The 12870-nt window shown below is 42.2% G+C and overlaps 1 protein-coding gene across 2 annotated transcripts in view; it reads right to left on the bottom strand.

Moving 5' to 3' along the window:
- The window catches only part of PI4K2B (phosphatidylinositol 4-kinase type 2 beta), a 183727-nt gene that overhangs the window by 14365 nt on the left and 156492 nt on the right, over window positions 1-12870 (bottom strand). The window contains exon 9 of one of the 2 annotated variants that reach the window (XM_069202160.1): window positions 1811-1870. The exons of the other annotated variant lie outside the window; for it this stretch is intronic. Coding sequence (XP_069058261.1) covers window positions 1811-1870 — 60 coding nt within the window. The remainder of the gene's footprint in view (window positions 1-1810; window positions 1871-12870) is intronic. 2 annotated transcript variants of the gene reach the window in all.

Raw genomic sequence — 12870 nt, forward strand, 5'->3', positions numbered from 1 at the left:
ATTAGACCTCTGACACCACAGAGTTGGAACACTTCTGGACTGAGGACATTCTGCCAGGTAGAAGGGCTGGACGCTGTAGGAGGGACTGCCACTCTGCCCGTTGCTTTGTTGTGTTGGCCTGCTGCTTCTGTCCTGGGAGTGAAAGGACTGGGCTTTGTACATCTTGCTTTCCAAGGTTCTCCAAGGGCTTGCATTGAGCTTGCCTTCTGTTAAGAAGTCTCAGGACTACCAAAGACTTCACCTGCCAGCATCTGGACTCTATTGCTGAGAGCCCTGACTTTCCAAGTGATGCCAAGTCCAGTTTTGGGCCCTTAGAAGTAGGCTCTGGTGCAACCAAGAAGAAACTGAGCACGTCGTCTCCAGAGCGGCTCCAGAACTGATGCCACTCTGACTGCACCGGAACGGTGGTCTCCGCTGAGTGCAATGACCGTGACCCGCAACACAGGCCTGATGCTAACACGGCATCTCAGAAAACCCACCACAGCGTGAGCCCCGAGTCTCGTGTCGCCAATGTCCATGGCACCCGACTCCGCCGCAGCACCTGTGGCCCCATGGTGTGATGGTGACATCGCAAAGTCAACGATTTGTATTTTGACCTGCTGGATTAATCCCCGCTTTCTCGTAAGGAGCTGATGCCTCACCACCCTTGCTTAGCAGCAAGGAACAGATACCTCACCTCCCCGGTAACAATAAGGGACCGACGCCACACCGTCTCCAGAAGCCTCACTTCCCCCAACTACATGCAATGTCGGTTTACTCATCGTTTTCCAAGGTACTGTACCTTGAGTCCATGCATCACCGTGACCTGCCTGCACTCTTGTGAGTGGTGTCGGACTGCTGGGAATGACAATCAAGACGCCAGGATAGCCCCAATTGGAGCTATTGTGTTTTAAAGTGCTTTACTAAGATTTAATCTCTTAAAATTCACATCTCTACTTTTGTCTGTTGGATTTTTGTTGCTTTGGTCTGGTTTTACACAGATAATTATTGCTATTTTTCCAAACTGTGTGGAGTACTTTTGTGGTGTTTTCACTGTGCTGTTTGTGCATACAAATACTTTACACACTGCCTTGGAGATAAACCTGCCAGCTTGAGCCAAGCTTCCAAGGGAGTGAGTAAGGGTTATCTTAGCTGTGTGACTCCTTTACTATAGTGAGGGTTCCTTCTTGAACAGGGTGCAAACTAGAGACCCTATTTCTAACACCATCTCAAAGATCGTGGACTATTTTTCCTTCAACAAGAGTGTCAGTTGCAATGGAAAAACCGATACCAAGGTGAAAGAAAAGAGGTACTTAATATTCCTTATCCAAGAAACAGCCTTTAGAAAGCTGAGTGTCAGTCAGTTGAAGTAGACTGTCTTGTACCTACAGAAAATCTTTTTCAGACAGCTGAGTTCAAGTGACTTCCTTACTTACTAGGTTTGCAGAAGAGGCAACGAATGCCTCCAAGAGGAGTGGAGCTCAAAAACTAGTAACCTAATTAGCCAATTTTTAAGTCATAAAATCAGGTGGGTAGGATATGAATAATACATGTAAAATTGCTATATTCGTCCGTCACTACTGACGACATTTTAATGAAAGCTTTCAACATCCTGTTGATGAGAAAGTTGATCAAAATGTAGATGCAGCCAAATTACTAAGTATCTGCCACATCTGAGAAAAACTGGACTCAGGCAAATTGAAGTGACATCATTATAAAACTTCACATTATTCATCACCTATCATTGAGAAAAGCTATCAGAAGGCAGGTACCTGAAGCAATACACAAGACAGTGTTACAGAATGTATAGGAACTTTCAAAACAAACATACTTGTCCTCTCATCACCGACATCTGTTTCTCAAATGTTGCTTTGTCAAATCCTTTATCTGTCTGTAACAAACAAAAATCATTTCAAATTACTAATTTGTAAAATTAAGGTGAGAGGGCTATGTACACAGAACATAATATCTTTAAATGTGATACTCCAGTTCATTTCAGTGTCTTCAGTGTTCTCTGCACACAACGTTGGCCAAACAAATCTAATTTAAAGTACCTGTTCTAGCTGCACTATATATATATATATATGACAAATGGGTACATTTGTGCAGAGTGTGTGTTTTCAAAATGAGGCAGGATTGTGGAATGATCTTCCTGTACCTTACATCTTCACCCACACTCAATGTCTGCATACCACTTACATTTAGTAAGTCACGCACAAGAAACTCTGGATAAAAGTGCATAGTGTTCTCCATGGTGACTTCTACTTTCAGTCCACATACTCTTTTCTATTACTAACTATTCAGGTAAACTGCCCATTTAGAAGCGGGTCTGGAAACTGCTTTTAAAAACTAAATTCACAGCTTTCCAGCACACAAGCACTTTTTGAGATCACTTATCAAAATTAGCAAACTGACATCTACTTTTGTCAGGGTTGGAGAGGGGGTCACTGGGAGGGAGTTAATAACTGGAAATAGTATACAGACAATGTAATGGGGTAACCATTTGGTAACATTCATCCTAATATTCTGTTTGCCTCACCCTCAACTTTGAGAGTAAAATGAACAGCAATCTCAGTTGTGATTAAATTACAGAGCAACAGAGAATGAACATGGGAGGAGGAAGAGACAGCATTGGGACGTTGAGTACTAGCAAACGTCCTGGCCAAATCAGGCAACAATGCGGTAGAATGCCTTTTGCAGTGCAGAGCGTAGCAATGGAAGATGCATGACACAAAGCACCTGTATGGTGTCCTTAGCAGGCACAGTCAGCATCATTAGCTCCAAAATTCACAAATTCTTGGCCAGCAGAAAGAAGCTACCTTGTTCGATCAAGCTTAAAAGCACAAAAGAGCACCTGACATCAATGCTGAGTAATGTCCTCTCAGCAGAGGATATACTGTGATATGGGAATGTAAGGAAAACAATCGGATTCAAAACTAAATCGAACAGTACTATTGCAACAATGGTGAGATTGATGGGTTCAGTTTCTCAGGAACACTTAGGAAAGCATCAATGGTTTTGAGAGGACAAGGGCTTGCAGCACAATTATGTGCTAGGTTGTTATGAAGAGAATGGAAAAAAGCCTCATTTCACATGAGGATGATAGCTCAAAGGGTTATGCATAAGTACATTCATCATCATCATCAATTTACTTTATTCGGTACAAAATAGACCGTAATAAATACAAACATACAAATTTCATGATCATTGGATTAAAAAAAAAAAAAAAAAAAAACATTGACACATATTTCGAATTCCAAAAGCAGCATATATAAAATTTATCACAGCCTGTATTATGTCTACGTTTCCCAAGTTATGTATATAAAAATAAGCAAGCTGGGTTGTTCTAATACTTTTAGATAAAAATAACGGACGTAAAAACGTTTTTCTTGGGATATCATAAAGAGTGTAGAAGAGTATGAAGTGCAGGGTGCTTTGGGATGTCTTTCCATCACAAAAGCATGGTGGAAGATTCTTGAACCAGGTTCCACGGGTCGGAAATGCTACCAAGTAGTAATGTATTCAGGCGCAGCCTGGTAAGTAAGAACCTATGTCGCTCAAGGCTGGTAGTAGTCAAATGTAACATTGGGTGAGATTACTGCATCTGGTTCCTCGCCTGAATTCTATCTGTATCCGACATCGGCTTCAAATCATACATTTTCTGCCAGTATATTTCCTTTACCTTTTTAATATCCCGCTTTGTCAAAAGGTCCGGCTTAAAAAAGAACTCCCCTAGTCCTAAAGAAAGAGAAGAGGAGTGGACTTATCTTCTAAGCCAAGGTATGTCCAATGGTCGTGATAATAAAAGGCAGTCCTGTATCACCCTTCTACATAAATGAGCTTCCGGTTTTGACCAGATTTTTATCCATAATATTATGGGTTGAAGCTTTATGGAACTGGATGTGCATCTCCGGCCCAATTCTTCATGCCAGAATGTTACTGAGGTTGATTGCGGGACTGCTAATAGCCTTCTTAAAAACTTATTTTCTACAATCTGGAGGCTCGAACATTCAGCATATCCCCAAACCCCAGCTCCAAATGTCGCGATAGAGAGACATTTACTAGAAAAGACAATCATCATCTCTTTTACAGGTTTGTGTCGCAACCTTTTCGAAAATCTAAAAACTGCTTCTATGGCTTTCCGAAATTGTATTGAACGTATATTTACTAAAAAATTCCAATTAAAATCTACATCAATGGGAACTCCCAGGTACGTAAAATGTGGAACCTTGAGTATTTCTTCCCCGTCCAAAACAATTTTATTTTTTGTTTTTGCTAACTTTGACCCAGTCTTCATCACAAATGACTTAGATTTATTAATTTTAAGACCGAGGTTTCCCATGAAGGTCTTAAAAGCATTCAATAAAATCTAAAGGACATTTGCTGTCCTTGAGGAGTACAGCGTCATCCGCATACAGTAGTACTGGAGTTGGGGAGTTTTTAATAATTGGCAGATCCTTCCGATTCACAGAGAGATCTCTCTAGCCCATTTATATAAAGAAGAAAAAGAAAGGGGGCCAGCACACAACCCTGTCTAACCCCCTTTAGTGAAGGGAACTTCACTGTTAAACCACCCTCCTGAGAGTAGCAAACTCGAGCCGTTGTACAAGCATGGAGTCTGCTAAGTAGGACAATTATATCTTTGTCCACCCCCATATTTAACATAGCCGTCCACAGTTTGTCTCTATTGACTGTATTGAAAGCACAAGACAAGTCCATAAATGCTAAATGTACACACCCCTTTTTGACAGATTCAGTTGCCCAGTTTTCCAGCTTGTTTAAAATCACTCGACCTAGAATTTTAACTGAGCTGTCCAGCAGATAAATTGGTTGATAGGATAAAGGGTCTGCCCTATCCCCCTTCTTGAAAATCGGGACAATAATCGCCTCTCTCCAAGTATCAACTAATGGGCCTGTCATAACAGATCTCAAAACATTGGTGAGCAATGGCCCCCAAAAACCTGGAAGCGCTTTATATAAAATCAGCAGGAATTTTGTCTGGGCCGGGTGCTTTCTCAGGAGGACAGTCTTGAATAGCCTGTTTTACATCAGCTACACTTATAGTATTACTAAAAGCCGCACTAGTTGAAGCAATGCCTACTGTGGTAAGGCAGTTCGTATCATCTTGTGGGGCATGGTTCTCCATTGCAAAAGTTTGAGAAATAATCCACCCAAGTTTGAGCTGGAATGACAGTATCCATAGTCATTTCATGCTTATCGTTCAACAGTGGAGAGTTAACCACTCGCCAAAATGCAATTGTGTCTTTATTTTTACTTGCTTTAATCAGTTCCTCCCAGGCAGACTCGCTTAATTCACCTTCCTAATAGCAAGTACTTCCTTATACCTCTTTCTTGCAATTTTAATTGCTTGTCAATCTGGAGGAGAAGCATTGATTATTCTCTAGGTTTTTTTTTTTTTTCTTTTGTTTTTTTTTAGAGATAGGGTACATGCATGATTGAACCATCGAGGGCCTCTTGTTTTATTGGTGCCAGGACACTGCAATTTTTCAGCCATATACTTTGTTAAGGAGGAGAAGGCTTGAACGATTTCATGGGGAGGCATATCTTCACTCAAGGTTGTCATAACATCTGTCCATTTATTCAGCATTAAATCTTTAAAAAAAGCTATTACTATCTATTATTCCCCATTTAATTTTAAGATCTTTTCGGGCTGAAAACTTCATACCTGGATGTCGTTTCTCTAGCCTTCTAGCCCTTCTTCAAACCCAAGTTTGTTTCAAAAGTTAGAGGGTTGTGATCACTAATACAGGTTAGTGTCACCCTAAACTGCCCGACAAAGGGGATTAATTCTCTAGAATAAATAATAAAATCAATTATGGTGTGGGCATCTCCTCTTATAAACGTTGGTACCCCCTCCGAGACTGGTATAGGAAAAAGCAGAGAGAGTTAGCTATTATCACACGATTAAGAGCATTCCCATAAGGAGAATGTTTAAAATGCTGAATGGGACAATCATATTTATTAAGGATCCCATAACAGTCTAAATACTCTGGTTTACACAAGTGAGCATTAAAATCACCGACCCATATTATTCTTAGGTCCTTCTTACTAGTATTCATTGCCTTATGTATTGTCGTCTCCGGGTTGCCAACTACACTAGTGTCCGAATTATCAAAGATATTATTATAATAGTAAATCAGCAATTTATCAAATGGCTCAGATAATTTCAATATTAAAGCCAAGAAGAAAGGGGATGTACCCACAACACACTCATCCACCCCCTTTGCCATTACTGATACAAAAGTAACCAGACCTCCCTTAGCCCTACCCACAGAGGTCTTGATTGCCGGGACACTATATGTGGTATAGCCATTAATATATGTAGGCTCTATAAGCCTGGTCTCTTGGCAACACAAAGATTTTCTGTCACTAATTTAAGCCAATCTAGGTTTCCCATTTTTTATTTTAATCGTGCCACATTCCAAGAAATAATCCCAGAAACTGTCACGAAAGGTATGTTGTGTATATCAGAGGCTCCCTTAGATTGCAGAAAAGGCTGATGAAATGTATTTATCTCCGGAGTCCCCTGTAAGGGAGACCCAGTTGCTGATTGTCAGTCTAACTGCTCTAAAGAAACCAGGGGCTCAAATCTATTAGACAGCATCAGTGCGGTATCAAGCAGTTTGGAGACACAGAGATGGCTAGAATTCTGTTTTCCAGAGTAATTCAAGTCAGATGGACAGAGCTTGGGTGAAGGAGGAATGAATTTAGATAGATGTTGTACTCGTATAGACCCTGCGGGTAGCATTATAGTTGAAAAGTGGTGATGCAGGGCATTGACTATCTATCTAAGGGCTCCTAAAGTTTATAATTACGCAATCCCCTTGTAAGGACTTAGGGGATAAACCAACACATGGGACCAGCCTTACAGTTAAAATGTTGTTGCAGAAATCTGGCCTCCTCCCTAAATACTTTACTACCCAGTGCGTCACTTTGTTTAGTAATGATTCATGAGACTCATAGTGCGAGTTTCCTAGTGTGGGCACATTTTCCAGAGTTAAAATATAGGGGGCACATGCCAGCGGGATCCTTGGGTAAGTTGTCTGAGTGCTTATAGACATCCGTCACTCACAATCCTCCCGCTTATCTGTTCCCCACTGGGATTGCACATTTGTAGAATTTTGTATTGCCACAGGATTCAAGGACTTTAAACCTGAACCTGTTGATGACGGGCCCGCCGTGCGATTGATTCTTTGTAGGGGCTTAGCTCCGCCCCCAAACCTTGCCAAGACTCACCCCCGGTGGTAGAAAAGGCAGGGCAGGTCCAGCGCGTCCCGCAAGGTGGGAGCGCGATTGATTCTTTGTAGGGGCTTAGCTCCGCCCCCAAACATTGCCGGGACTCACCCCCGGTGGCGGTAAAGGCAGAGCAGGTCCAGCGCATCCAGTCTTGTTTTCCCTCACAGCTCGATGATAACCAGAGGCGAACGACTCAACTTTCCCGCTCAGAAATCTCCAGCATAAGTACATTAAAAGGTTAAGATCCCAAGCACCAACTGGACACCTGAATTAGGCATGCCAGATATTTCAACAGCCTCTTTGGAAGTGGAAAAGGGACCCTCCGACCTACTGCATGTACCCACCTTTACATGCACTTCAGCTGTGGGAAGTGAAATAGATACTTCATGCATGGAACAGGTTGATAATTTTTGCTAGTGTCCATTGCAAGCATTTCAGTCATGTGCTCCCCTATGGAACTCTGGTACAGAATATCCTGGGAGCCACCAGGCTTTTCAAGAAAGACTAGCTGTACTCTTCGATGGGGCGGTCTTTCCTCTGGGATGAAGGCTGTGTGCTCTAGGAGAGTTAGGCATAGGGCACGGCCATAGGTCAGACCTTGCACCTAACCACTGCTGTGCACAGCTAAAGGAATAATGTGTGCAGGGCCTGCCTGTTCGATTACACAAGTGTATGGCTAAATCATAGTTTCAACTTTAAAAAAAATAATTAATGTTTGATGGATCTGTACGAAACATTCCAATAAAAAAAAAAATATATTTTTTTTAAAAAAAAACACGCTTTGGGATCAGCACAGCAAGTTTCAGGAAGACTGATCAAGCTGATGAAATAAAAAAATGGAGATGTCTTTAAAAGAAATAAAATTAAAATAAAAAAAGGGACATTTTTCATTCTACTTTTCGTAAGAAAACTTGTTTAGTTACACAAAAAAAAGCAGCTGAATAAAATTATGCCACACCTAGCATGAAAACAAAACTTTACACAAGGAAGTGCTTTTGCTTGGTTTAGTGTAATATACATTTTTTTTTTAAAAAGTGACAAGAAGTGGTTAAAAAATAAAGCTATCTGGACTGTTAACCTGCAGAGGTTCACAGAGCTGCATTCGAGGACTGAGCAACCCCATAATTAAAAAAAATATACAAATCTGCTTGTAAGAGGGAGCTTCCCTCCCAGATTAACCTCCCCTGTTTGTCTGCCTTTTTGTATACATGAACCCGAACAACTGGATCGGCTGGCCGCAGTTAAAAGAAAAATGTTGCGGCAACCATTACAAGATGCAGAGACTAGTTCCCCATGTCTTGGGCAACAAAATGCTACAGACCAGAAATGTCCTGGGCCAAAGGGATTCACCCACTAGCCCCCTGAATAACATGTAAAATAAAAAAGAAACCCAGCGATATTGCCATGGAGTTTGTGGACATTGAGGCTAGGTCTGCAGTTCCTATCGAGGCCTGCAGAGATCCTGAGACCTGTAGCTGACGCATACCATGCATTTGTTGTCCCTGGTCTTGAAACGTTGTAATGGAATCTCTGAACTAAATCCTGCAATTAAAAAAAAAAAAAAAAAAAAAAAAAAAAAACACAACACAGAGCCTGGCCAAAGGCAAGGCCAAGCTTTGCATCCACCTTAGCTGCGCACAGCCAAAGAAGAGTTAAGGTTACTTAGCCAATGCAGGAGTTATGGATTGTGGCACCAACTGAAAAAAATACGTTACTTACTTGTAACTTTAGTTCTCTAATATTGGAAACATTCATAGATTCACATGCTTGATTCTTTCCCAGTCGTCGAGATGGGAGTCCCTAGCATCTTAGAAAAGCAATGACTTAATAGACATACGCTGTCCGCCTTAGGCCTTTTGTATAGCATCATATCAGTCTTTATTTTTATTTTTTTTTAAACAGGTTCAAACTTTAGAGTCAACCAATCAGGTCACACCACCCTTAAGAACCCTTCTGAGAGAAGCTGCTTTCCCCTCACATTTTCTAAGCACTCGTGCGTACATATGGTATAACACTGAGGGAAATAAAGCTGAGCTTCTCCAGGGAGGCGGGCTGGTTGTATGTGAATCTATGAAAGATTCCAATACTGGAGAAACAGGTAAGTAACTTATTTTCTTACTCCAGTATGGGAACTTTCATAGATTCACCTGCTTGAATCAGAAAAGCAAGCAGAAACAAGCACATTTAAAAAAAAAAAAAAAGAGAAATAACATAATGAGGGTAAAAAAATAAAAAAAATAAAAAATTATATATATATATATATATATATATATATATATATATATATATATATATATATATATATAAAAATAAAATACAGGCAGACTCAGAAGCTATAGAGAAAAATGTGCTTAAAACAGGAAGGTGGGAAGATTGAAATGGCTCACCTTTATTAAAAGAGGTGTCTTAATCCCTCCTGTCTCACTGCTGCCTCTCTCAGGACTTCTGTATCCAAACAGTAGTGCTGAGTGAAGGTGTGTGCATGCTTCCATGTTTCTGCCCGGCAGATATCTGGTAACTACACCCCTTCAAACCATGCCATTGAAGTGGACATGGCTCTTGTGGAATGCACATGCACTGTAGAGTTCAAAGGCCAACCTGCCTTTTGATGGCAGAATATAATATGGCTGGAAATCCATCTAGAGAGGCTCTGCTTTGTTAGAGGACAAGCTTTCCTTGGTGCACTGTAGGCCACAAACAGCTGATTAGTTTTTAGAAAAGTCTTGGTTCTGTCCAAGTAGAACTTCATGCACCTCTTACGATCCAGTGAGTGAAGGGCTCGCTCGGCTGATGTTCGAGGGTTTGGAAAGAATGATTTGAGAATTACAGGCTCATAAAGATGAAAATCCGAAGGGACTTTAGAATGAACTTCAGGTTACTACATAAAATGACTGTCTTCTCTGAACTGAACTAAAGGAACAGTTCTTGGATGCTAAAAGCCTAAATCTTGCTGGCTCTGTGCAGACATGAGTGCGAGAAGAGCCACCTTCTATGAAATTTACTTCATATCTGCTCTATGAATTGGTTCGCACTGAGCTTTCATCAGTTGCACCAATACTGTGTTGAGCTGCCACATCGGAGGAGGAGCTCGAACTGATGGGGGGGTGGGAAGTCCTACACAATCCCTTGAGAAATTGCTTAATGAGCCCGACAGACCACAAAGATGGTTTATTGGATGATCTCCGAAAACGAGAAATGGCAGCAAGATGCACCTTAATAAAAGCATGCCCCAAACCGGATTGTGCCAGATGTAAGAGGCAAGGTAAAATCTCTTCTGGAGACAAGGAGATGGGATGCACTTTAGCTGTTCAACACCATAGATTGAATCTCTTCCATTTTAAGATGTAGGTTTTATTAGTACTGTCAGCCCGTGCCTTGACAAACATGTCCTTGCAATCTTTAGGAATGTTCAGATGACCAAATTCTTGGAACTCAGGAGCCAGGGAGATAAATAGAGGAATGAGAACCGGATGCCGAACTTGTCCCTGGCTCATAGCCAGTAACGATGGGATCGGCTCGATTCTAATGGGAGAGTGTACTGAAAGTAGGAGAAGCTCTGTGTACCAGTGCTGACACTGCCAAACGGGGTCTATCAGTATGATCTGACAGGGCTCAGCTTTCATCTTGTTGAGCACTCTTGAAAGGAGAGGAGAGGAATTGGAGGAAAGGCGTAAGCAAATATGCAGACCATACAATCAAAAAAGGCATCCCCCCACCCCCGGATGGGGACACCAACTTGCGAAGAACTGGTATTTGGCATTCTGGGGAGTCTCAGAGATCCAGACTCGGTTTGCCCAACTGGAGAAAGATGAGGTCCAGTGTTCCCTGGTCCAATTCCCACTCGTGACAAGTTGGTCTCAGCCTGCTTAGGGTGCCTGCTATGGGTTTCTGGTGTCCTGGCACATTCTGCCTTAAAGTGCACTATGTGGCGGATCTCTCAGTTCCAGATCAACGGAGCCTCCTGAGACAGTACGCAAGACAGAGTGCCTCCCTGCTTGTTTATGTAGTGCATTGCTGTTGTGTTGTCTTTTCCGACAAGCACCTAAGTTTGCTAAATCTTGGGAAGGAAGGCTTGTAGTGCGAGGTGTACTGCCCTTAACCCGAGAAGATTGAGGTGAAAGCTCCGATGTGAATGAGGGCACCTGCCATTGACCTGGAGGTAAGCTCTCTATCTGTTCAGGGATGCATCCGTTGTAATGACTAGCGGGGAGGTTCCAGGTAAAAACGGAAGCCCACTGAGAAGTTTGCCGGGCTTGTCCACCAATCGAGGAATTTGAATGAGCGGAGTTACTTGAATGATATCCTTGAACGATCCTGTCACCAACTTCCATTGGATATCAAGTGCTTCCTGAAGAAGGCGCATATGTAGGTGACAGTAAGGTATGAGATGGATACAAGAGGATATCATACCAAGAAGAGATTTGTAAAAGCAAACTGAAAGGGACTTTCTTTTTTGCAGTCATCTTGCTGGGGTTGTTCTTTTTCTCTGTCTCAAGTGTGGGGTAGGCTATAAGAGTTTTAACTAGTATGGCTTCCAGGAAGGTTTTTCTCCATGATGGTTGTAGCACCGATTTGCCCAGGTTGAGTGAGCCCTAGTTCGAACAGGCGTAAAGTAGCTGTGGAGGTCACCTTTGTAGACGGTTTGGTGGGAGCTTTCACCAACCAGTTGTCAAGATAGTGAAAGACTTGATGCCTATGTTGTCTGAGATATGCTGCGACTCGTGCTAGGCATTTGGTGAAGGTGCCGGGAGCAGACTTGAGACCAAAGGGTAAAACTCGGAATGGAAAATATTTGCTGGCTACCGTAATTCTTAGGAATTTTCTGTCCCTCGGATGGATATAAGAAAATGAGTCTTGGAGGTCTAGGGAGGACATGTAATCTCACCTGTTAAGGAGCTGCAATATGTCTTGGAGTGTGACCATGCAAAACCATTGTTTGAGACATTTGTAGAGTTCTATCAAAGTTGAGAATTGGTATCCACTGTTGTCACTTCTTGCAGATTAAGAAGAACCAGGAATCAAAACCGTTTCCCTTGTGGGAGCAGGGAACTCTTTCCATTGCTCCTTTTTGCAACATGTTTTCTACTTATAATTTCCGCAAGCTGAGGTGTTTTTGTACTTCTGGTTGAGGTGGTGTTTTTTTTGGGGGGTGGGGGAGGAGAGAAGGAAGGTCTTCATACAAATTCTAATTAGTGTCTGAATTGAACTATGTCGAGGACCCACTGGTCTGTGGTTAAATACCTGAACCGACGCAGGTGGTTGGTAATTCTCCTAGGTACCTTGGATGGGAGAGAAAGAGCGGTAGCCAGCTCTTGGTTGAAGTCACTGCTTGCGGGAGGTGTCTTTGCCCTGTCTTCTGGGCTTTTCTCTGGGAGAAGGTTAATTGGAAGCAGCCAATGGTGGTTGTCTCTAATGGCACTGGGACCGGATCTGTTGAGTACTGGCAGTGTATGCTGGATAGCGATACTGGTGATATCCTCCACAAAAGGAGGGTGGACCTCTTCCTCTAGTGCCACAAAAAGGCCCTTTTCTGTACTGCAACGTGCCTAGCAACCTAGTAGTGCCCATGTCCAACTTGATAGTTTGGAGACCTTCATCAACATGCTACCCAAACAAAGCCTCTCTGTCATATGG

The sequence above is a fragment of the Pleurodeles waltl genome, chromosome 1_2, assembly GCF_031143425.1.
Source record: "Pleurodeles waltl isolate 20211129_DDA chromosome 1_2, aPleWal1.hap1.20221129, whole genome shotgun sequence".
Taxonomy (NCBI): Eukaryota; Metazoa; Chordata; class Amphibia; order Caudata; family Salamandridae; genus Pleurodeles; species Pleurodeles waltl.